Below are 24956 nucleotides of genomic sequence, written 5' to 3'. Positions count from 1 at the left end.
ACACATTTTAGATTTTTAGTAGTTACCTTCCTTTTTAAGAGCTTGATTAGGAAATAATTCCATGCAATTAAATTCCCCCATTTACCCACATACTTGGATAAATTTGGTTCTTAAATTTGGTGACCTTAAAGGGGGTTGTGTTGTGATATCTCACTGGACTTTTTTTTTTTTTTTGGCAAGTCCCAGGGCTTGAACTCAGGGTCTGGGCACTATTCCTGAGCTTCTTTTTTACTCAAGGATAGCACTCTACCACTTGAGCCACAGTGCTACTTTTGGCCTTTTCTGTTTATATAGTACTGAGGAATTGAACCCAGGGCTTCATGTATGCGAGGCAAGCACTCTACCACTAAGCCACATTTCCAGCCCTGGACTTCCATTTTAATTCATTTTATTTTTAATTAATTAACTTACTTCAGGGATTTTTAGAAGTAATATCTGGCTACATAGTCTGTGATGATCTGGCATAGGGAATCCTTCAGCCTTAGGCTTCCAAATTGCTGGAATTGTGCGTGTGTGACTTTGTCTTTGCCCTGTCTCTCCCTCTGTCTCTGTCTGTCTGTCTGTCTGTCTGTCTGTCTCTGTCTCTTTGTTTCTCTCTCTTTCTCTCTCTCTGTCTTTACCTGTCTTTCTCCAGATCACTAGACACATGTGAATTTGCATGACACACAGAATTTGCATCACACACACAGAAATGCTTCTGAGAAGCTGGGTGCTGGTGGCTCATGCCTGTAATCCTAGCTACTCAGGAGACTGAGATCTGAGGATCGTGGTTCAAAGCCAGCCCAGGCAGGAAAGTCTGTGAGACTCTTATCTCCAATTAACTACCAGAAAACCAGAAGTGGCACTATTGCTCAAGTGGTAGAGCCCTAGACTTGAGCTGAAGAGCTCAGAGATAGCACCCAGGCCCAGAGTACAAGCCCTACAACAGACAGAAAAGAAAGAAAAAAGCCTTTTGAGACTCCAGCATTCCACATTTCTACCCTTACCATGGTCATCATTGATCAGTGTGGCTAAATGATGATTTGGGAAGTGGTGGGGCACATAGGAACCTCCACCCCAATAGTGGTACACAACAGTTCTGGGATTAGGAAGAAGAATTGGGATATTCAGTTAACAGAAATTTTATTATGATCCTGAGTTGCAAGTTGCTGAGGTCTCAGGTCCACAGCCCAGCTATGAAGTCAGGAGAATGAAAGGCAGAGAGATCATACACCCAGGAAGGGTCTGGGAACATGGCTTGGGCCAGAATGTGTTGGACAGGAGACTTGGAATCCACAACAGGCCTTGCTGATGGGGCAGAAGTCAAAGAAGTCCTAGCCATTTCACACCAGAGAAATGAACCCCATGGCAAGATGGCAGCCCATGGCTTTAGGTGCCAAAGAATATTGGGCACTTGAATGAAGAAGCCAAGCTGGTTCTTAAGGCAGTGTACAATTAAGCATAACAACTCTTCCTCCAGGAAGTCTGGCTGGGCTTCAGCTCCTGGACCCTGGTGATTCACTGTATCCTGGCAGGATTCTATGTGCTTCACAAACTCCCAATTACAGACCTGTCTTCAGCTTACCACAGGCCCTGAGCCCTGGCACAGTGATGCAACCCACAAGTTCCCCTGAAGTATTTGTCAAGTGGGCAAATGACTTGATCACAGTCACCAGGGTAGCCAAGAGAGTGGGGGTGGGGTGAGTAGGGAGGTAGGTCCTTAAGCAATGCCACAGTAACAAGTGTGTTTGAATTCCCAAATAGGAAGGGGTTTATGTAGACACTAATGGATGGAGAACCTTGAAGGCAGGCTGGTAAACAATAGCAATGAGTACAAGGAGGAATCCTGTAAAGGATACAGGCACAGCTCCCTGTCTTTGTTCAAGGACTTGACTTTTCCCTGTGTTAAGTGGGGGCCATTGTCTATCTATCTGTGGGAGCCTGAACCTGCTTCTCTGTTCCCAGCCTCCATTCTCAGCTTTCCCATCCGTAGTGTCCTCATTTGGCCTGTGAAGGCAAGGACAGAACTTAGTGAGCACGTTTTTAGACAGAGGGATCTGATACCTTGGAGAGACTGCAGAAAGCCACTCACCACCCAGGCTGAGTGCCCCTTCAAGAAGACACAAAGAGAAGCAGCCACTCCCCTTGTTCTGCCCACTGACTTCCGGGGACCTCCTCCTGCTCAGAGCCTTTCTCCTAACTCGTAAAGGAAGCCCCACCCAGCGCCCCGCCTCCTCCCCGTAGATGGGTTGGCTAGATCCCGGCTGCTGTCCTGAATTCTGTCCTGTTTTGAAACAGCGCTGAACCAGGCCTGTGAGAGACTACCATGCTGGACCGACTCCCAGCACAGCTGAGTGCCGTGGCCTGTGGGCTCCTGCTTCTCCTTCTCAGGGCCCAGGGTGAGGCTCCTGTAGGAGCAAAAGGGATGGGGTCAGATCTGCCCAACTGCAGAGGCAGAGCCTGAGTATGGGAGGGAAGAGTGGGAGAAAGGAGCTGGTGTTGCTGACAGCATTTGAATCCTGTGCTCATGTTCAAGGGAGGGACCTGGGAAGCACAGAGAGCTTGGGAGCCACAGAAGAACACCTAACATCTAGGAGTGGACTGAGAATCGGGTTGTAAGGAGCAGCAGACTAGCAGGAGAAGGTTAGCAGCCTCTGTGTTTGGTGTTTATAGCTGGAACTGTGTGACTAATAGGTAATAAAAAAAACAAAAGCTTTTTAATAGCTTCCTGCTGCCATTTGACTTTGAATGTGTCATGACTTCATGAAACAGGTGTCCTGGCCCTCTCAAAGGGGCTCTAGGTTCCTCTGTTTGCCCTTGGGGAAAACAGAATCCCAGGCACCGCATGGGAAAGCAGCTACAAGAAGTTCACTGAGTCTTTCCCATCTCATGGACCTGGTTGGCAAAAGCAGGGCTTGGCCAAGTAGGGCAAAGGTAATGGTACTCTGTGCTTACCAGGCCTTCATTAGACATTAGCCTAGGTAGGCACCACGCCTGGGCATGACTGGGCCCTTTATTCCTCTCCTCTGAACTACTGCTACCAGAAGTTTAAGACAGCTAAATTGACTTCAGTTGGGTGCTTATATCTGACAAGAGAATTCAGGCAAGACACAAACATAAGTAAAGGCGATAGGAAAATTTCTTAGAAAAGAAATATGGTAGACAAAAAGAACACATGGTATAGACATGCCACCTTGCTTTATCTTTGAGGTTACCAAGATTAGCCTTGAAATAAACAGAGACAACTGAGGTTCTTGAAGATATCTTTTTTGGGAGGGGGGGGGCAGTCCTGGAACTTGAACTCAGAGCCTGGTCGCTTTTCTTAGCTTTTTCCACTCAAGGCAGATGCTCTACCACTTAAGTCATACTTCTGCTTCCTGTTTTTTGCTGGCCAATTGGAAATAAGAGTCTTGGACTTTTCTCCCCTGCTGGCTTTGAGCTTCAGTTCTCATATTTCAGCTTTCTGAGTAGCTAAGATTACAGATCCACTGGCATCCATCAAAGATGACTTTTTTGATTGATGGGTCTCCTTTCTATTCCCTGACACCAAAAACTTAGGACCCTATACTAATCTCCTCAGTTTTTTTTTTTTTTTACTCTTACTTAAAGGGGGCTTATTTATTTTTTCTTTTGTAGCCCCTTGCTTTCATTTTGTTGTCAGGTAGATTTTGGTTTATCGGTTTATCCTGAAATCTGCAAGTCTAGGCATTAGTTCCCTGGCTGCCTGCTTTTCTACTAGTCCTGTCAGGACCAGCCTGCCACCTTCTCTTCATCTGCTCAAGGGAAGGCTCACCCATCTGTTTCCTATGGCCCACTCTCTTTCTTGCCTTCTATGGCCAGGCTACCACTAGAAGACATCAGAACCAGTAGCAGATCTGCCCAGCCTCACTGATGGCTCTTATTGAGATGGTGTTTTGCCTTGAAGTTACGTTCAAAAAGAATCATTAGCAAGCCTTAAGAGCATGGATTTGGATCCCAACCAGTCCTAGCTACTCCAGGGACATCCTCAGATCACAAGACTTTTTTTTTTACACAGTGTTTGGGACTTCGACCAAAACTAGATTTATGCTTTTGGCTCCATTTGCACCTAAATGATCACAATCTCATCCCCTTTCTGGTACCAGTCTTTTCTACTTCCTTGAACTCCTGCAAGACAGAGCTTCTTGATGCTATTTAATGGAAGGGAATCTGTTAAAGAATGAAACATTGTTGTGTAACAAGTCTTTAAGCAGGGAACTTTCAACAGATTTGCTACTTTGTCATAATACAGGTAAGCATGAAACTTCAGTGGCAGTGACTGAAGTGTATTACACAGAGGAATATTTTATTCAGCACAGAATTATGTGTAAGTAGCATGCTGCTGGGAAGACTTTTTCATTTAAAACATAGCTTAGTTTGGTTCTTGTTGCTAAAGCAAAATGCTTGGTGCCAAATTATGTATAAATAACATAAATACGTTTATTTAGCTCAAGTTTATGGAGTCTGAAATGTTTGGTCTGATGACCCTTTGTTTGGATGCATGTGAGGCCTTCTTGTTATAGAGCATATGGGGAGAGATCACAGGGTGAGAAAGGAAGCAATAGACAGGGTGGAAAAGCCAAAAATTGTTTTGGGTTTGGTTTGGTTTGGTTTGATTTACATCATTACTGTATGAATTGAACTCAGGATTTCAAATCTGCTAGGCAAGTTCTCTACCACCTGAGCCAGGCCTCTAAACCTTTTCATTTTAGTTTGTTTTTCTGAGAGTCTTGAACTTTTCCCCAGGCCAGTCGGAGATTGAGTAGTTGAGATTACAGATGTGTACCACTGTACCTGGCCAGACTTCCTGTTTCCTAACATCTCATTCTCAATGTTGCAAATCCACTCCTACAAGGTCTAAACCACTCTGAAAGATCATTAATCCTTTACAATAACCTCCCACTGCATCCTATTCCTTAGAGGTTCCCTCTCCTCAACACCAAACCACAATAGTACCAATCATCTCCCCTTTGGGGGATAAATCCTATCCAAAATACGGCATTCTCTCCATTTTCTCCCTGTCTTCAAGATTCATATACTTCTCACAATGCAAAATGCTTTTATTCCATGCTTTTAGTCTCAAAGGGTTAGCTCCTTCTGGCACAGACAGAAATCCAAAGTCCCAAATCCCATCTGAAACTCAAGGCAAATTCCTTTTCACTATCAGCATGTAAATTTAAAATTAAAAAAAAAAAGCTAACAAGTTACATAGTTTCAAAATATAGAGTTGAATCCAACACAGGTTAACAAAAATCTTATTCTAAGAAGGATAAACAGAAGAGTCAATAATCCTGAGCAAATCTGAAACTGAGCAAGGGATACAGGATGGCAAAACTTCAAGTTGAGCACTCTGTGTGTGTGTGGCAGGGGGGCAGTGGTCTTCATGGCTTTGGCAGCCCCGCCCCTAGTGATACTCTGAGGTTGTGATGTTGCCTGTCCCCAGGCTGACCTGCCAGCCTCCAGGAAGGAGTTATTCAATGCTGAGGTCTCAAGAGCAGTGATTTCATTCGTCGAGCCTTGTTGGGCATTCTAGGGTAAAATCTTTGCAGTGGCTTTACCTCAGCAGCAGGGCCTCCCAGCCTGTCCTCTGAAATCTTACTGGAAGCCATAATGACTCCATGGTCTCCAGATTCTGTGTGCCTGCAAAATTAGCACCAGGTGGATGGCACTAAGAGCTGATGTTTGCTGCTTTTGGAACAGCATCAGGAGCTATGCCTGGGCTGTCTTGAACCACAGCTGAAATCGATCCAGAACATTATAGTGGGATGCAAGGCACAGAATCCTCAGGTAACCCCAGACAGTGAGCCTGTGAAGACATCCCTGGCTCATTTTCTGTGCCCTTTCTGCCATCCAGGGCCCTCTGGGCCTAGAAGATTTCTGTGATGTCTTCAGGACTTCTTTCTGATTTTTTTCTGAAGCATAAAGTCTTGCTTTCTTCCATCATTGTTGCCTCCTCCTCCTCCTCCTCCTCCTTTTCCTCTCCTTCTCTTCCTTTCCTCCTTTCCCCCTTTTCCTCTCTCCTTCCCTCCCTCTTTCTCTTTCTTTCTCTCTCTCTCTGTCAGTACTGAGGTTTAACATCAGCTTTGTGCTCAGAAGGGCAAGTTTTATCATACTATTATTATAAATATCATTGAAAATGGGAAAAAAAACCACTAGTTGTGGCTCATGCTTATAGTTTTAGCTACTTAAGAGGCTGAAATCTGATTATTTCAACCCAACCAACCCAAGCAGACAAGTCCAGGAGAGTCTTTTTTTTTTTGGGGGGGGGGGGTCCGGTCGTGGGACCTGAACTCTGGGCCTGGGCACTGTCCCTCAGCTCTTCAGCTCAAGGCTAGCGCTCTACCACTTGAGCCACAGTGCCACTTCTGGCTGTTTTCTTTTTGCTTTATGTGGTACTAAGGAATGGAACCCAGGGCCTCAGGCATGCAAGGCAAGTGCTCTACCACTGAGCCACCTCCCCAGCCCCCAGGAGAGTCTTATCTCTAGTTAACTAAAAAAGCCAAAAGTGGAGTTGTGATTCAAGTGGTAAAATGCCAGCCATAAATGGTCTGAGTTCAAGCCCCTATACCAGCATGCACACACACACACACACACACACACACACACACACACACACACACACACACACACACACACAGAGAGAGATTTTAAAAAAATATCCACTCAGCTTTCTCCCTATATCATCACTCTTAATTTTGGCCTTGGGTAAATTCTTGGAGTATGGATGCAATGTAGTGACTCCTTTCTAGTGGTGTAATAGAGGAAGTCTTTATTTCCAGTCTTTATTTCCAGTTTCCATTTCCACCTGAGATTTCCTTAACGTAGCTTTCACTATTCACATTGTTATTAACATTCTAGTCATGACCACTTCTCCAATCTCTACAAAGTTCTAGCTCCTTCTAGTCTCTTGGTCTATCATGTTCCATTCTAGAATTTTCCTAGACTGTTCTTCCAAACCTTTCCAATTTCTAGCCATTTATCTAGTTCCAAAGCCACTTCCAACCTTTGTATGGTGGTCTGTGACTCTAATGCCAGCCCTTGGAAGGCTGAGATGGGAGGATCATGAAGGAGAGGTCAGCCTGAGCTACATAATAAGACAATGTCTCAAAAAATAGAAAAGAAAAAGGTCCACTCCCACATCACATTTCAGATAGTATAGCAATAACTCTACCCTTGATGCCAATTTTCTCTCTCAGTCTTCTTTGTGTTGCTGTAATAAAATATTTCTGGGTAATGTATAAAGAAAATAGGTTTGTTTAGCTCTCACAGTTTTGGAGTCTGAAATTCTATGATCTGTGGCTCTCACTGGTCTGCTCTTGGAAGGGCTTCAAGGTTCAGCTCTCTCCTTCCTGCTCTTAGCAGGCTCTTTTTTCATACCTCCAGCATGAGATGAGGGAGAATTAGAAATTTTCAAGTCTATTCCAAGAGTTCTCCTTGTGCCTCCCGTCATTTGGCTGGGTAGGTTGAAAGGACTCTTCCAGGGTGAATGTGGGTAGCAAGGGGCAACAGGAGCCACAATGTGAGTGGCAGCTGGTGGGGCACACCCAACCTTCATGTGCATCTCTCTACCCACAGGCCAGGATTCAGCCAGCCCCATCAGAACCACACATACTGGGCAGGTGCGGGGCAGCCTCGTCCATGTGAAGGACATCCATGTCGGAGTCCACACCTTCCTGGGCATTCCCTTTGCCAAGCCACCTGTAGGACCACTGCGGTTTGCCCCTCCAGAGCCCCCTGAACCATGGAGTGGTGTGAGGGATGCCACCTCCCACCCAGCCATGTAAGTTCTCCCAGGGAGCACAAGGTACTTTCATGCCTGGGGTAGGACAGAAGCTCTGAGTTATGGGTCAAGCTTAGTAACTCATCCATCTGAACATCACAGCCAGTTTCCCTTTACGTTGTGGGGATTTTCTGTGCATTTTTCAATAATGGTGTTGAGGCTCAGATGGTGCTGAAACTTTGCCCGCTCCAGGCTCAGGTCTCGGCACGTGGACTGTGCTAGTACCAGGCACTAAAAAGAGTAACAGACACCTGAGTTGGGTTGTGCCACATATTCTCTGCCACCAGAGGAGGTATACTTGGAGAGGTGTAGGCTGGCTCTAGGAACCTGTTGAGAGTCCTTGACTCCAGCAGCCGAGGCTGCACATCCCTGAAGAGGGGATGAAAATTTAAAAAAAATCAAGCTCCATAGTCACTGTGCCAACCCACAGGACCCGGAAACACATTTGTGTCCTTCCAACTAGAAAAGATTCTGGTCATGAGAGTCTGAACATGGTCAACTCATGCCTCAGCCTATGAGAAACCAACCTTCATTCATTCATGCTATGCCTGTGTGGTGGCAGCTCTCCTGTTCCAGGCCTAAATGGGTACTGGAAAAAGTGGTGAATGTCAACATCTACAACTGAGGTTTCCCACAGGGACTCCCAGGAGTCACGATTTCCCAACTTTGGAAGTATAGGATCCAAGATTAGTAACCTTGTAGCCTCCCTGGAAATCAGAGTTCTACCCTGGCTTCCCAGATACTATGACCTGCAGCTGGCTAGGAAGTAACTTTAGAGAAGGGTCGTATGTGAGCAGGGTATCAGGAAATGATGGCAAATCCACAGCAAGGGTCTAGTTCAGTCCAGGGCTAGCTACTGGCTGACTGTCTGTTATAACTGTTCACCAGCTGTCTGCAGGACATCACTGCAATGAAGACACAGGCTCTGAAACTGTTGAATCTGACCCTGCCTCCCATCCCCATATCTGAGGACTGCCTATACCTCAACATCTACTCGCCTGCCCATGCACATGAGGGCTCTAACCTGCCGGTGAGTATCAGACCATGGTCAGCTGGGGTAGTCAGTTGCCACTGACTCCAGCCATTGAGACTGGAAAACAGTTTTTAAATCAATGTTACATGAGACAATCCATGCCATTTGTTTCCCCACAGAAAGTTCTAGGGGAAATGGTATCAAGCTCTGACATTAGGGTACACTCCTAAATACTATTCTTCATTCAGCTGGGCCCTCTGATCATAGCCAAGGCAACAAGTCAGCTTGGGGTTCTACCTATGTAGGGAGGTAAACACAGCCAAAATGGTGTCAAATCTAAGGAGCCACCCAAGAAGGGACTTGGGCCATGTGGAAACCATATGACATCTGCCTTGATTTCCCCAGGTGATGGTGTGGATCCATGGTGGTGCACTGGTTATAGGCATGGCTTCCTTGTATGATGGATCAGTGTTTACAGCCTTTGAAGATGTGGTGTTGGTCACTATCCAGTACCGCCTGGGAGTCCCAGGCTTCTTCAGGTGAGCCTGATCATCGAGTTGAGCAATGGAGGCTTAGCAGAGCCAGGACAGTCCTATAATAAATTCTCTCTGCCACTTCTCAGCACTGGAGACCAGCATGCCACTGGCAACTGGGGTTTTCTGGACCAAGTGGCCGCCCTACGCTGGGTCCAACAGAATATCGCCCACTTTGGAGGCAACCCCGACCGTGTCACCATTTTTGGTGAATCTGCAGGTGGTACAAGTGTGTCCTTGCATGTCCTGTCACCCATGTCCCAAGGACTTTTTCATGGTGCCATCATGGAGAGTGGGATGGCCCTGGTGCCCACCCTCATCTCCAGTTCCATTGAGGCAGTTGTCACAGTAAGTGCCCACAACACAACCAGGCCAGATGCACTGGATCCCCCCCCCCCCTTGCTCTCAGAGCCTTTGGTTCTCTGTCTCTTTAGTAGGAATAGCAAGGACCATGGAGGTGCTTTGGGAACTACTGAGAGTTCCACACCCCTCTGCCGCTCAGACGCTATATGTGTTCAATGGTCAGCAAATGCTGCTCCCGGGGCCTCACAGTTCAGATAATCATGTAATCAGGGGAGATGGCTCTGCTGGCTGAGGCCTTTGAGGATCAGGAAAATTGGAACCATTTCACATCTGTAGCAATCAACGGTTTGTATCCTGAGAGCTTTGGGGGGCACCTGTACCCATCTGGATGAGGCAGCCCCTACCTGATTGCTTTCCAGATGGTGGCCAACTTGTCTGCCTGTGGACAAGTAGACTCAGAGGCCCTGGTGGGCTGCCTGCGGGTCAAGAGTGAAGAGGAAATGCTGGCTATTACCAAGGTCAGGTTGAATTGTGTGGGCATGGAAGAAGAGAAGTGAAAAAGTGTGGGGCAGGAAACCCTGAGTGCCCTTCAAACTCCATTAATAGTTCACTGATATCTTTGAGTCCACAGGATGGGAATAGAGACTGATTTGCTAAAGCCATGTCTACATGAGTGGAGGAGAGAATCTTAGGATGAAACTTTCACACAGGAATATAAGGCATGAAACTTATCCATGGTCAGAAGTGACCTAATCTTCCTCTTGGACACTGAATGTTCCTTTAGGCCTTCAATATCATACCTGGCATAGTCGATGGGATCTTTCTGCCCAGGGATCCTGAGGAGCTGCTGGCATCTGCTGACTTCCAATACGTCCCCAGCATCATTGGTGTCAACAATGATGAGTATGGCTGGATCATCCCCTCGGTGAGGCTCAGATCCAAGCCCCTTGGTGTCTGGGATATCTCTTATACAACGATAGGCCAATCAGAACCACAACACAAACTCTCCTCCTACAATTCAGAGCATGGTCAACTATGGCACCCAGAAGATAGACAGAGACACAGTGCGAGCTATCCTGCAGAGAAGGTCAAAGCAGCTGGTGAGAATCTTAGCGGTCATCCCAGATACGTTGCCCAAGAACTGACCCCACCTCAAAAAAGTCTAAACTGTGCTGCATTTGTGGGTGGGGTTACCCCAAGGCTTGGCCCTTTCCCTCTCTACCTTGTCCTATCCCCAGACTCCATCACCCTATCCTGAGGCTGCTGCCCAGAAGCTGCCTAATCTGAATCATTCTCATTCACTGGACTAGATGTTGCCTCTTGAGTTTGGTGATCTGCTGATAGAAGAGTACATGGGGAACACTCAAGACCCCGAGACCATCCAAGCCCAGTTCCAAGAGATGATGGGAGACTTCATAATCGTGATGCCTGCTCTGCAAGTAGCGCATTTTCAACGTGAGTAGACCGTAACTGAAGCCTCACAACCCAGCAGGCAGCTCAGAGCTGTGCATCTGAGGTGAGCTTTGTCGTGTTAAGTTCCCCCACTGTGGCTTTCTCAAGGGCCCAGTGCCAGGCACTTAATGTCTCACAGGTCAGAAATCCTTATTACTACTCTAAGGGACAGATACCACTTCCGTTAGATGGAAGAGGAACTGAATTAGTGACACTCAGTGACTACTCCAGGATAACACAAAAGGACAATCCAAATCCAAGGTCATAAGTTAGCCAAGGATCTTCCCACTGGCCCTACTCCAGCGTGGGGTACCCCACTCCACCACCCATGTTCTAGCCAGCTTTGGGCCTATATATCTAGTCATCAAGAATGGGGAAGGGCAACTCCAGTGAAGGGACACTGTGTCATTGCCTCTCCACACCCCTAGGACCTCATGCCCCTGTCTACTTCTATGAGTTCCAGCACCGACCTAACTTCCATAAAGACATCAAGCCGCCCTGTGTGAAGGCTGACCATGGCGATGAGATTCCCTTTCTCTTCAGATCCTTTCTTGGGACCCAAGGTGAGTTTTTCTCATTCCCTAGAGCTGTGGTTATCTTCACTGTCCAGAAGAGGAAATGCTTGCCAAGAGAAGACTGGATCTGGTATGTACCATTTGCAGCTCAAAAGCCTACAGGAGGTTTGAATCACTTTAAGTCCCTCCCGACTCCAGCCTAAGCTATCTCCACCTTGCTCCATCCCACCTTGGAGTCTGACGTAGGGACTGAGCAGGGACCTTCCAAAGGCATGATTGTTTCTAAAGGACTTCTCAGGGTCAGAGGAAGATAGGAATTCTGGGCACAGAGCAAATGCAGCCCCAAGGCTGCAAAGAGTAAAAGCAGGTTGAGCAATAGGAGAGTCTGGACCTGAGTGCAGATAGAGGGCCTGGGGGCCCAGCATCAGGTCACAACTAGGTAGTAAAGATAGAGCCCATTTGGACACCAGGATGGCATGACCAGGAAATGGACCATCATTCTCCTCTTTGTAGTTGATCTCACTGAGGAGGAAGAGCTGCTGAGCAGAACAATGATGAAGTACTGGGCCAATTTTGCCCGGAATGGGTAAGTAGACACCCTGCTCGAACTTCACCATAGTGGGGTCTACCCAGTGCTCCCCTGTGTGTGTTTGCCTCATGAGCATGCATAGCCACAATTCAATTCCTGCCCTCTTCACAAGCCTGGGACCCATTCTGAGAGGGTACATGTGGGTAATGGTTTGTCTCTTAACCTCAGTGTCCTGGAGGGGGCGCTATAGCTCTATGGTACTATGAGAGCCTGCCTCTTAAGACAGGAGAAAACAGGCCACAGGCCATTGCTTATGAGAGAAGTTAATGCTTTCCCTTATCAGGAAAGTTCCTCCTCATTCCCCACATATGGAATTGCTGGACTGCCTGACTTGATCAAATTCTGGGGGTTCCTGTCTGGACACAGCAGGACTCAGAGTGACCCTCACCTGCCCTGATGGGAGGGCATGTCCACAGAAACCCCAACAGCAAGGACCTGCTCCATTGGCCCATGTTTGACAAGCATGAGCAATACCTGCAACTGGACATCCATCCTTCTGTGGGCCAGGCCCTGAAGGCCTCCAGGCTGAAGTTCTGGACCAAGACCCTGCCCCAGAAGATCCAGGAGCTGAAGGAGGCTCAGATGAAGCACACAGAGCTGTAGGAGCGTGTGTCGGGGAGGAATGGGCTTGAATGCAGGTGGGGTGAGCCTAAGGGCCCCACACACCCATTGAGGAGCAGAAATTCACTCCAAAATTCACATCCATCCATTCAGCCAACATTTAGGAGGAACCCTTGTATGTTTGTTGCCACAGACTCACTAAATTCCCCCCAGGAAGCTGTGATTGGGAGACAAAACCTACATTGTTCTGTGTCACCTGTGTCTACTCACCTTTTCTCATGTTCCTTCTCCTCCCTTATGACTTAGCAAGGTCCTTTGGAGACTATTTTCCAAGCATGGGTAATAAACCCATGTCCACCCCTTAGTAAATTACCCATGTCCTCATACTCCCTAGGGGCCCAATTGAAAATCTTAATACCAGAAGCACAGTGTCTTAGTCCCTTTCACCCACTGTATCATAAGCACATCCAAACAAATTTCTTTACTGGGTCATAAGTTAATAGCTCATATCCCAAGCTGGTGGCTTAAACCACACAGGGATTTACTGACAGCTCTAAGAAGTCTTTATGAAGGTGCCAGCTGAGGTGAGGACTTGCTTTCTGCTTTAGATATGATATCTACTCACTGTGGCCTCCTATCACAGAAGGGAAAAACAACCTCACACACAAGTATAATTTAGAGAAAGAGTATTAATCCATCTTCTGTGGCTATCAGAACATTTCTGATGCTGAGTCTTATGAAGAGAAGAATGTCTTTTGGTTTTGAATGCAGAAGTGAGATTAAGATGCCACCATCTGTTGGACTACTCATGAATGCCCGTTGGAGTGCACCACCACATGGCAGAAGTGGGAAACAAAATGACAAGTGCAGAAGAGACAACTACATTAGCTTGCTTTAAGCTAATCCATAACTTCCTTGAGGCTCATAAGAACTGCATTAATTCTTCCCACAAAACAATGACCCCAAGACCTAATACCTCCCACAAGCCCTGCCTCATAAAGGGCTTCATGCATGCTGGGCAAGAATTCTATCACTGAATTACACACTCAGCCCAAGGGGTATGAGTGACATGTAATTAAATTAATTAGTTGTACAGTTAAGTAAACCTAAGTAAATATGGAGCATATACACCTACCACATCATCAAATTGGAAAATGTTGACTTCACTCCCAAGCCTTCTCTCATTTTCCTTTACAGTCAGTCATTACCTTGAACGCTGCTTCAAAGCAATCATCTGATTGCTTCTGCTGCTGTACTTCACCTTATTTTGCATGTGGTATAAATGGAATCTTTGTGATGGACTCTGTCACTTCACTTCTGAGATTTAAGACATACGTCTTTTCTTTCACTGTGGAGTGGCAGTCTGGAGATGATGCACAGACATGCACGCATTTTATCCATTCAGAATTGATGCACATTCAAAATCCTTCCATTTTTAAATTTATTTATCTTTTCTTTTTTGTTATAGCCTAAGTTGGCTATGAACTCATAAACTGGTTGCATCCACCTATGAAGTACTGGATTATAGACATGCACCACCACGCCTAGGTTATAAATAAAGCTGTTATGGATATTTTCTGATTTGACTTTCTGTGCTACAAGCATTCATACTTTAAAATACTAATATGCATTTTTAATTTTAGTTTTGGTTAAGTCCTGAGAGTAGAATTATAAGTGTGCATTTAACTTTTAAGCAAAAAAGTCAAACAATCTTGCAAAATGATTGTATCATTTGGCTTCTCCACCATAGATGAGGGTACCTGTTGCTCACTGGGCTTATGAGTCAAAATCTGATTGTATGGAGTGTACTGTGGTAGAGCTCACATTTAGCTTTGTTTCCAACTTCTCTCTGTGTCTCTATCTCTCTGTCTATGTCTGTGTATACACAAGCATGTCTGTGCGCGCATGTGCGCATGTTTCTGAGGCTCTTCAATTCCCTTTTTTCTAGAATTTTACTCTGATCTCAGCGACCATCAATGCCAAGGTGTCTGAATGATGGTGTGGGAAGGGGCAAGACATATAAGGATCTTTACTCAAGGGGCCTGCAGAAGTATCACAGCAGTGGTGTCCAGCTACAAAACACCTGGAATTAGGAAGAATGGTAGTAATGTCCTAGTTAACAAAAAAAAAAAAAAAGGCACTGAGCTTCAAGAAGCTTGGGTCCCTCAGCTGAACAACCCAGCTATCAATTGAGTCAGAATGAAGGGCAAAGAGACGTCTATTCAAGCAGAAGCTGGGACCATGGCTTGGGCCAGATGGGATTGCGTTGAAACCCCTGTATCCAAAAACAGGCCTTGCTAGTTGAGTAGAGGTCAAGTCAAGGAGAAGCAGTGGTCTCACCATGCTGGCTACTCAGACCTCAGTAACTGCAGTTACTTCCACATAGGCTCGAAGAGGAAATGCAACATTGCTGAGCTCTGAGTGCCTCTGAGATGGTCTACAGAGCCAAAGATTGGGCTGTAGGGGGTGCTATAGACTACCTGGAGGTTGGATTTGACACCTTTTCTTTGGGAAGTCAGAGTGGTAGCCATTCCCACACCCAGGCTTACTTTCCTCCATCCACACAGCCCTTGGGATGTTTCAGAATCAATTGGTGACACCTTGCTTTCCCCAAGGCACCAGAGGCCTAGAGAGTTCTGCCTGGTTCCTGGCTGCAGCACCAGCAGGCTCTTATTCCATGATCTTCCAGAGAATAAGTGATTGGATCTCAGTGAGCAGGTGACAGAAGACCTGTGGAAGTGCCACAGTCACGTGTACATTTCAAAGAGCCAAAACTGGATGGGGAAGGGCAAACAGAGGCCCTAAGAACCCAAACTATAAGGCTTGAGGGACCCTTGAAGGAATCCAGTAAACTACAAGTCCTGAAGGCCAAGAGGAGCTCTCAGGATGAGGGGCACAGTTGCCTAGAAGAAGGACACAGCAAGGAGCACTGCCTTCACTCAAACAATTTATTCCACTCCATCAAAGATAAACTCATTCAGCCTCTCTGGGGTACTGAGCATACAGTTCCTCCAAAAAGCCCTGCTGCTTTCTCATCATAAGGGCTGTGAAGGAATGCAGTGACTCTAGATCAGTTGTATCTCCCTTTATGGAAGGCAGATAAGAGAGGTGATCATGCTCTGCCTGTTGAACTCTCTCTCTCTTCCTATGATCTCTGCCACACTCCTACAACACCCACCTGGCACCTTGCCTACTTCCTTGTAGGTCCAAACTCCACCTCAGATGAAGCTTGATCCTTAGCAAATCTACCACAGACACAAGCCAGCAAGCAAACCATGTGGATGGACCAATATTCTTCATGGTTGAGCACCATGACCTGTGGTCTTCTGCTTCCCCTCCTCTTGGTCCGAGGTGAGAATTTTTTAAATTTAATTTAATTTAATTGGTCATGTGGCTTGAACTCTGGGCCTGGGCACTGTCCCTCAGTTCTTTAGCTCAAGACTAGCACTCTACCACTTGAGCTACAGCGCCACTTCCAGTTTTCTGGTGGTTTATTGGAGATAAGAGTCTCATGGCCTTTCCTGCCTAGGCTGGCTTTGAAATGCAATCCTTAGGACTCAGCCTCCTGAGTAGCTAGAATTATAGGCTTGAGCCATTGGCACCCTGCTAAGGTGGGAATTCTTGAAGGTGTGATGGGAGCTAGAATCAGTTAAACCACATTGTTCAGAGGTAAAGCCTGAGATTTGGGCAAGCAAGCCTTCCAAAGGAAGGAGCTAGTGTGGTAACAAACAAGAGTATGGGAATTTTGCATTCCCAACAGGTCCAAAGCACCTAGTGTGGACCTGAAAAGCAGAGAGAGAAAGTGTTGGGCCTGCTGGTGCATGGGATAATGAATAGACAGCTGAGTGAGGAGGACTGGGAGGAGCCAGGATGGGTGATCTGAGAACTGGGCAGCTGGGGATAGGACTTTTCCTCTCGTGCTTCTAAGGACAATAGTAATATCTTCATGCAATCATTTATCCCTCCATTACAATGCCTTTGGTCCTTAGAAGCACGCAGGCACCCTCTAAAGAGGTCCCCAGAAAGTTACTAGCTCTGGAGGTACACCATCCCCTGATTTAAAAAGAAATAAGAGGCATCTGAGGCCTGACAAATGGGCAAAGATATGACTTGTTTTCCAGGGCAAAAAGCATGTGCCCTTTGTGATCTCCTAGCCCTTCTCAGGAACTTACGTCAAAAGGACCCAATACCTAGGGGTGTGTTTGAAGCCCTCAATCCCATTCACCCCAAGTTCTTGGAGAGGGATCTAACAATATCCTCCAACACTCTTCCAACTGATCTGCTCAAAAGAGTCCCCCCTCACCTCACCCACGGCCTACCACTGTCTGGCTCCTTCACTTGTCTGCTCTGGGCTAAATTCTGAGAGATCACCAAGGCCTTCCAGGTAGAAAGATCTGCCTGGACCTCCCGGATGACTCTCATTTAAAATAGGAATTATGCTTGCCCTCACATAGAGTTGTCCTCACTATTCAGGGAGATAAAATCCAAAACCTCCTAGCATATACCAAAATGTGCAGATGCTCTTTTATAGAATCTAAGCATATATACTTTCTTTGTATGTGTGTGTTTTTCTTGTCAGCCATGGGGCTTGAACTCAGGGCCTGGGTGCTATTCCTGAGTTCTTTTGCTCAAGACTAGTACTCTACTACTTTGAGCCACAGCTCCACTTCCGGTGATTAATTGGAGATAAGAGCCTCCTGAGTAGCTAGAATTATAGGTGTGAGTCACCGGCACTGGCCCTAAGTATATATTCTTTAAATTAAAAAAAAACTCTAGATTACTTAGAGTGCTTAGACCAGTGTACATGCTATATAGCAATACTATATTACTTAGGGAACAGCAAGAAAAATTCTGTACATGATCAGAACAGTCTCCAAAATTTTTCTGAATATTTTCAATATAAGGATATTAGACTACCTGGCATAGAGGGCTAATGGCAATTAACGAGCCATAGGGGAATAAATGGATCTGAACTTTTTTTTATACCATCAATCCTGGCTTCTTCAAAACCATTGAATTCCCTAAGTCTTAAACACATTGATCTGGGTTTTGTTTGTTTGTTTTTTTGTTTTGTTTTTTAGCATACACACAGAATTCACAACCTTCAACCTCATCCGTAGGCACTAGGCAAAGTGTTCATTGCATATAAACAGAATTCAGAAGGACTGGAGAGGGAGGGCTGGTGTAACAGGTAAGAAGTATAGGAAGACATTGCAGATCAGAGGCCTTTGCCCAGCTGAGCTGTGAGTAGCAAGAAATAACAGGAGCCACAGTGTGAGTGGCAGCTGGTGGGGCACACCCAACTCCCGTGTGTATCTCTCCATCCACAGGCCAGGACCGAGCCAGCCCCATCAGGACCACACACACCGGGCAGGTGCGGGGTAGCCTTGTTCACGTGATGGACACCAATATGGGAGTGCACACCTTCCTGGGCATTCCCTTTGCCAAGCCACCTGTAGGACCACTGCGGTTTGCCTCTCCAGAGCCCCCTGAACCATGGAGTGGTGTGAGGGATGCCACCTCCTACCCAGCCATGTAAGTTCTCCCAGGAAGCCCAGGGATGTCTGGGATAGGACAGAGCTCTGGGTCAGACTGAGTGGTTCTTCCATCTGAAACTCACAGCCAGTTTCCCTTTGCATTGGGGAAATTTTCCATGTGTTTCTTGCTTGCTTGCTTGCATGCTTGCTAGTTCTGGGACTTGAACTCAGGGCCTCCAGATCTTGCTTCTCTTACTCTCTCAAGGCTAGTACACTGTCACTTCAGTCACACCGCCACTACGGGCTTTTTTGCTCAGTAATAGAGTCAAGGATTTGTCTATACAGGCTGGCTTACAATTGCAATCGTCAGATCTCAGCCTCCTGAGTATCTAGTATATGGGTGAACCACCAGCACCAAGCATCATGTGCATTCTTCTAATGGAAGTACTAAGGTTCTAATGGAAGTACTAAGGCTAGAACAACTTTGCCAGTCTCCATGTGGAGAGTGTTATGGTAGATGCTCAAGAGAAGAGCAGAGACACACTTATACTCTGAGCAAGTATTTTCTTCTGTCCAGGGAGGTGTCCCTATAAGCACCTGTGACTCCAGCAGAGGATGCTGTAGGTCCCTGAAGAGGGCAACAGTGGTGACTCTTTGGAAAAGCCAAGCATCACAATCACTATGCCTACCCAAGGACCAGGTGCCATTGGCTAGGGAGCTCGATGGTGTGCATCCAGCTGTAGGAAGGGTAAGGTTCCCAGTCCTGGTTGGTCATCAGGAATACTCTACTACCCTAAGTGTAACCATTCATTCATACTGCCCCTGTGTGGTGACAGCTTCACTGCTCCAGACCTGAATGGGCACTGGGCGAAGCGGTGAATATCAAGCCCTGCAGCTAATGTTTCCCATAGAAACTCTAGGAATTAACATTTCCCAGCCTCAGGAGTAGGATCCCAAGGCCCCCAACAACCTTAAGGAAGGCTTTGGGTAGGAAGGGACTTTAGAAAAGGGTCATGTATCAGCAGGACATCAGAGAGTCTAAAGGTTGCTGGGAGCCAGTCCAGATCCAGGTTATGTCTTTGACACTGGACTGTCAGCTAGTATGGTTGTAGGCATGGTGGTACATACCTATAATCTGAGTATTCTAGAGACTGAGGTAGGAAGATTGAAGTTAGAGATAAACCTGGGCCACAAGGAGGTTCTAGATCAGCCCATGCAGCTTGGTGAGCTCCTGACTGGAAATACTAGTAAATATATAACTTGCATTGTTACCAGGTGCTTGCAAAATGCTGACACAATGAGAGAACTGGCTGTGACCTTGTTGAATCTGACCTTGCCTCACACTCCCGTATCCGAGGACTGCCTGTACCTCAACATCTACTCACCTGCCCATGCGCATGAGGGCTCTAACCTGCCCGTGAGTGTTAGATCATGGTCAGCTGGGTGGGAAGACATTTCTTCAGCATGATAATTAGCCTGGTCTCCACTACAGAGAGGACTCACTGTATGGATTTTCCTATCAGATCCAAAAAGGCCTTCTCATCCATGCTAGGCAGCTGACCCATGGGTGTGAGGACACAGGAGGAGATCAACTAAGTCAGAGGCTAGAGCCCTGAAGTTCACTGAGTACTCTCATTCAACACTTGTGCCCAGGGGACTGAATCAAGTACCTAGAGGCTGTACTTTGAGTTTATCAAAAAGTCTAGGTACTGCTTATCTCTTGAGCCAGTACTGGTGAAGGATAAATAGATTTTCTTACAGGTTTAACAGGGAGACAGGCATTTTCTTCCAACTCAGTGGGGTGCTGAGACTTGTGAAGCCAAGCTTTGTTACATAGAGCAGACTAAAGGATGAGAGGCAGGGATTCCTAATTGATCTTGAAGCTTCAGCCAAGGCAAAGACCATACCACCTGCTGGGGTGTGTCATAAGGGTAAATATACAGAAGTAAGACCGTGGATAGTATATGGAGTGGCCTAAAGAGATTTGAACTGTGTGGGAGCCACATAGCACCTGTTTGAATTGTCCCAGGTGATGGTGTGGATCCATAGTGGTGCACTCGTTATGGGCATGGCTTCCTTGTATGATGGATCCACGCTGGCAGCCACCGAGGATGTGGTGGTGGTCACTATCCAGTACCGCCTGGGAGTCCTAGGTTTCTTCAGGTGAGCGAGGGATTGAGCGGGGCAATGGGGGACAAGCAGAGCTGGACAGCCCTGTGACCCTTGTCTCTGCCACTTCTCAGCACTGGAGACCAGCATGCCACTGGCAACTGGGGCTACCTGGACCAGGTGGCCGCCCTACGCTGGGTCCAACAGAATATCGCCCACTTTGGAGGCAACCCCGACCAGGTCACCCTTTTTGGCCAGTCTGCAGGTGGCACAAGTGTGTCCTCACATGTTGTGTCCCCCATGTCCCGAGGACTCTTCCATCGTGCCATCATGGAGAGTGGGGTGGCCTTTTCTCCTTTCCTCATCTCCAGTTCCTCTGATGTGGTCTCCTCAGTGAGTACCCGCAAACATCCTTGGCCCAGACCTTCTGCTTCATCCTTCACTCTCAGATCCTCTGTTCTCTTTAGTAAAGAAACAAGCACCATGAAGGCACCTTGGGGGCATTTCCTTTGGCTTTGTGAAGGGCTCAGTGGTCAACGTTCACACCTCTCTGCCTTACTGAGGCCACACATTTTCTGTGGCTAGAAAGCGTGCTCCTAGAAGCTCTCATTATAGACAGAACCATGTAAACAGGGGGAACGGCTCCTTTGGCCAAAGCCTCTGAGCATCAGGGAAGTGGGAACAATTTCACCCCTGCAACCCCACACTCCATACCCTGGGAGATTTAGGAGCATTGCACCCATCTGGGTCTGGGAAAACCCTTTCTCCTGCCTGCAAGGATGAGGCAGCCCCTGCCTGATTGCTTTCCAGATGGTGGCCAACCTGTCTGCCTGTGAGCAGGTAGACTCAGAGGCCCTGGTGCGCTGCCTGCGGGCCAAGAGTGAAGAGGAAATGCTGGCTATTACCAAGGTCAGTCTGAATGAGGTGGGCATGGGGAAGAGGCCAATGGGGAGCAGGGCAAAAGCGTAAATGGACTTTAAACTCACATAGACAGATGTTTCACCACTGTGTCCTGCCATTAGGCAGTACTAGATAAGGAAATTTTAGTGTGGAGATGATGCAGGAACAAGTTTAAGGAACTAATGAATATCTGAAATTTTCTAAGCTTCAACTTGTTCCTTGTCTTTGAATGTCCCCTCAGGCATTCAAGATGATCCCTGGTGTGGTCGATGGGACCTTCCTACCCAGGCACCCCAAGGAGCTGCTGGCCTCTGCTCACTTTCAACGTGTCCCCAGCATCATTGGTGTCAACACTGATGAGTTTGGCTGGGTTCTCCACAGAGTGAGGTCCATTCCATGTCCCTTTGCCTGGTGTTTGGTTACAGTTATAGCTTCAGGATCATTCAACCCAAGACTTTCCCCTTGCCTCCCAGGACATGAGCACCTCAAAAGAAATAGACAGAGAGACAATTCAGGCTATTCTACAAAACACGTTGGAAATCATGGTGAGAGTTATTGGATGGCAAACAATAAAAAAGTCACCCTAGATGCTTTGCCCTTGTGACATGCCCCAGGAATAATGGCTGAAATATACTTGTCCTTTTGGATGAGGCAATCCCAGTCTTTGGCCATTTCCCTCTTTACCTCGTGCAATCCATGCCCTATTCCTCCATCCTGAGGCTACTTGCCTAGGTGTCTGCCTTACCTAACTCTTCCTTGTCCCTCTTGGCTAGATGTGGCCTGCTAAGTATGGTGAACTGCTGAAGGAGGAGTACTTAATAAACACTGAAGACCCCAAAATCATCCAAACTCGGTTCTGGGAGCTGATGGGAGATATCATCTTCGTGATACCTGCACTCCAAGCAGCGAGTTTTCAGTGTGAGTTTTTCTGTGATAGAGGCCTAACTGTCTGAGGACAGCTCAGACCTATGGGTATCCGATGAAACTAGTATTGCCCCACTCCAAGCCAATTCTTTCCCAAGCCCCTGAGCCAAGATTTTGATGACCATCATCTCAGTAATTCCTATGAATTGATAGCATCACTCCTGTTTTATTTGTCCAAAAACACACAGCTAGAAAAGCCAACGCTATGATTGCACCATGAAGGCCTGTTCTTCCCACTAGGCCTGTTCTAGTCTGGAACTCCCTAGGCTTTGGACTTGTCAACAAGAAGGAAGCATGACAGTTGTTGGTGGGGAGGGTAAAGCATCATGTCACTCCCTGTCCACACGTCCAGGTTCCCATGCCCCTGTCTATTTCTACGAGTTCCAGCACAAGGCCCACTTCCTCAAGAACATCAAGCCACCTCAAGTGAAGGCAGACCATGGTGATGAGGTTCCCTTCATCTTTGGAAGCATCTTTAGTGGCAGGAAGGGTGAGTCTTCCTCAATGCCTAGGGACTGGAATGGGTTTCACTCTAGTTCCTAAGGGATGGTTGCCCTCATCTTCTAAATGAACATGCTGAAGCTCGAAGAGTGGACAGGGTCTTACAGTTTCAAGTGCTCCAAGAGGTTCACATCCAAGCCCTTTCCTACTCCAGGGTATGCCTGCTCCAGTGCCCACAACCCCAGCACAGAGCCAGACACGGGCTCAGATGCGAGTGGTTCAAAACACTGAACCAGAGGAAAGAAGGGATTTGGGGGCCAGAAATGAGCATCATGTGGATTCAGCTTGCTGTTGGGAAGATTAATGGCAGGCTGAGCAATGGAAGAGCCTGGCTCTGAGTAGAGATGAAATGACCAGTCCTGTCAGGCTACAGGGTGGATGGAAAACTTAGAACATGACAGGGTGGTGGGTAGCTACCTCAGGATCCTTGTTGTCCTCTGGGCAGTTAACTTCACTGAAGAAGAGAAACTTCTGAGCAGGAGGATGATGAAGTACTGGGCCAACTTTGCTCGAAATGGGTGAGAATGCCCCCAACCCCACTTCCCCATGCTAAAGTCCACCTAGTGCTTTTCTTATCTGCAAGGGCCTCAGTAAGTTACACAAAAGCTGCATCTCTGATTCAAGAGAGGGCAGTCAGTATCCCTTACTCTGGCAAACTGGAATGCAGGCCACCTGGAATGCCTGGAAATATTGGCACTTGCTCTATGAAGCATCAGGTGAAGCAGCCACTCATGAGAGATCCTTGTTTTCTGATCCCAGGAAGGCCCCTCCTCTGCTATGCTACTACCCTTGATCCCAACCAGATGATTGGGTCTAGGCTCCAAGGACTTAGAATGACCCTCACTGCCCTGCTGGGAGGGTGTGTGTCCACAGGAACCCCAACAGCGAGGACCTGATACATTGGCCCCTGTTTGATGAGAACAAGCAGTACCTACAGCTGGGCATCCATCCTGCCGTAGGCCAGGCCCTGAAGGCCTCCAGGCTGAAGTTCTGGACCAAGATCCAGGAGCTGGAAGAGGCTGAGAAGAAGCACACAGAGCTGTAGGGAGGGATAACTGGGAGAGGTGGGCTTGAAGGCAGGTGCAATCAATAGAAGGTGTTCACACACCTACCAAGAAGCAATAGTTAACTCGACCGTTTGCTGAACCATTTGTCCCTTCTTCATTTGTCCATTTAGCCAACATGTATAAAGAACCCCCTGCATAATGCTTGTTCCAAGCCTGTCAAGGGTCATTTATTTGATTGTTCCATTGTGGTGGTGGTGGTGGTACCAGAAACAAGAGTTTCTGCTTGCTAGTCAAGTGCTCTTCGTTTCACCTATGATCCCAGCCCTTGTGTTTTTGTTTTTGAGATAGAATCTCCCCAGTTTGAGTTTGTCTAGATCATATCTCCCAAATGGCTGGTATTTTAGGCATGCACTGCTACAGTCAGTAAATGGATGCCCTTTCCTTCACATCCCATTGTGCTTGGCTCCCTTCCATCCTTCCCCTCATCTCTCCCACCCTTTCTCTTCTCCATCAATCCTTCCATACCCTCTCCAGATTGAGAAATGGGTTTTTTTTTGTTTTTGTTTTTGTCTTGAGAATGTCGTTCCTACAAGTTATCAGAATCCTACATCAGCTTCTCAGAAATCCCTCACATTCTTATACCTGCAAGCGCCATTAGAGAACCTGAACAACAGAAGGCCTAGTGTCTCCAGCCATTCCAGCTGCTAAAACAAATATATCAAAAGCCAGCTAGTTTATACAAAATGGAAGCTTATTGCTCTCCATTTTAGACAGTGGGAAGTCCAGAATCAAGGTGACACAAGCTCTCTGTTAAGAGCTTGCTATCTGGTTCATAGATGGCACCTTATCATGGGCATTCAGGTGGCAAAAGGGGAAAATAAGCTCCCTTGGTCCTCTTATATGGATGTGAACATTGTCTTTTTGTCCATACTTAGACACCAGGTAGAGACAAAGACACTGTAAGGCCTGGGCTGAGAGACTGGGCAAAGGTCAGAGACTCCCTTGGAGGGCATAGAACTCATGTACAATAAATACTTCACTATGTCCTGAGAGCTCGTTGAGCTCCTATTGAGGACATGTTCTGTGTGGTGTTAGTTCCACTGATGCAGAGGAATCTTCCCCAAAGGGGCTCCCAGAGTACATTTTAGATTTTCAGTAGTGATCTTCCTTTTTAATAGCCTATTGTTTACAATTAAGTTTGCAATTTGGATTCACCCATTCACCTGCTTCGTTTGGCAAATAGTCTGAGTGAATGTCAAAAGTGTTACCATGTTTGATTCATCTCAAAGCAGATCCTTGAACCCAGCCCAGGCAGATAAATCCATAAGACTCTCA

At 46.9% G+C, this 24956-nt stretch overlaps 1 protein-coding gene across 5 annotated transcripts; it reads left to right on the top strand.

Moving 5' to 3' along the window:
- Nucleotides 1-2259: 2259 nt before the first annotated feature.
- Nucleotides 2260-23820, top strand: LOC122126095 (cocaine esterase-like). 5 transcript variants are annotated; one of them, XM_042700665.1, is made up of 12 exons: nt 2261-2378; nt 7573-7777; nt 8666-8807; nt 9156-9289; nt 9373-9631; nt 10006-10104; nt 10371-10511; nt 10609-10686; nt 10897-11041; nt 11467-11601; nt 12067-12139; nt 15908-15957. In XM_042700665.1, exons 1-12 carry the CDS (start codon nt 2306-2308, stop codon nt 15927-15929), a joined length of 1506 nt encoding a protein of 501 aa, XP_042556599.1. In that variant the 5' UTR covers nt 2261-2305; the 3' UTR covers nt 15930-15957. The 5 variants fall into 5 exon arrangements, with proteins under 5 accessions (XP_042556598.1, XP_042556599.1, XP_042556596.1 ...); XM_042700662.1 differs by lacking the exon at nt 15908-15957 and adding an exon at nt 12559-14276; XM_042700663.1 differs by lacking the exons at nt 2261-2378; nt 7573-7777; nt 8666-8807; ... (6 more) ...; nt 11467-11601; nt 12067-12139 and adding exons at nt 18034-18238; nt 19456-19597; nt 20210-20343; ... (6 more) ...; nt 23060-23132; nt 23488-23820 and having other exon boundaries at nt 15938-16054.
- Nucleotides 23821-24956: the final 1136 nt, after the last annotated feature.

The sequence above is a fragment of the Dipodomys spectabilis genome, unplaced genomic scaffold (genome assembly GCF_019054845.1).
Source record: "Dipodomys spectabilis isolate Male_0828 unplaced genomic scaffold, ASM1905484v1 ptg000273l, whole genome shotgun sequence".
Taxonomy (NCBI): domain Eukaryota; kingdom Metazoa; phylum Chordata; class Mammalia; order Rodentia; family Heteromyidae; genus Dipodomys; species Dipodomys spectabilis.
The sequence above is the reverse complement of the archived record's forward strand: the minus strand, read 5'-3'. Positions and strand labels throughout refer to the sequence as shown.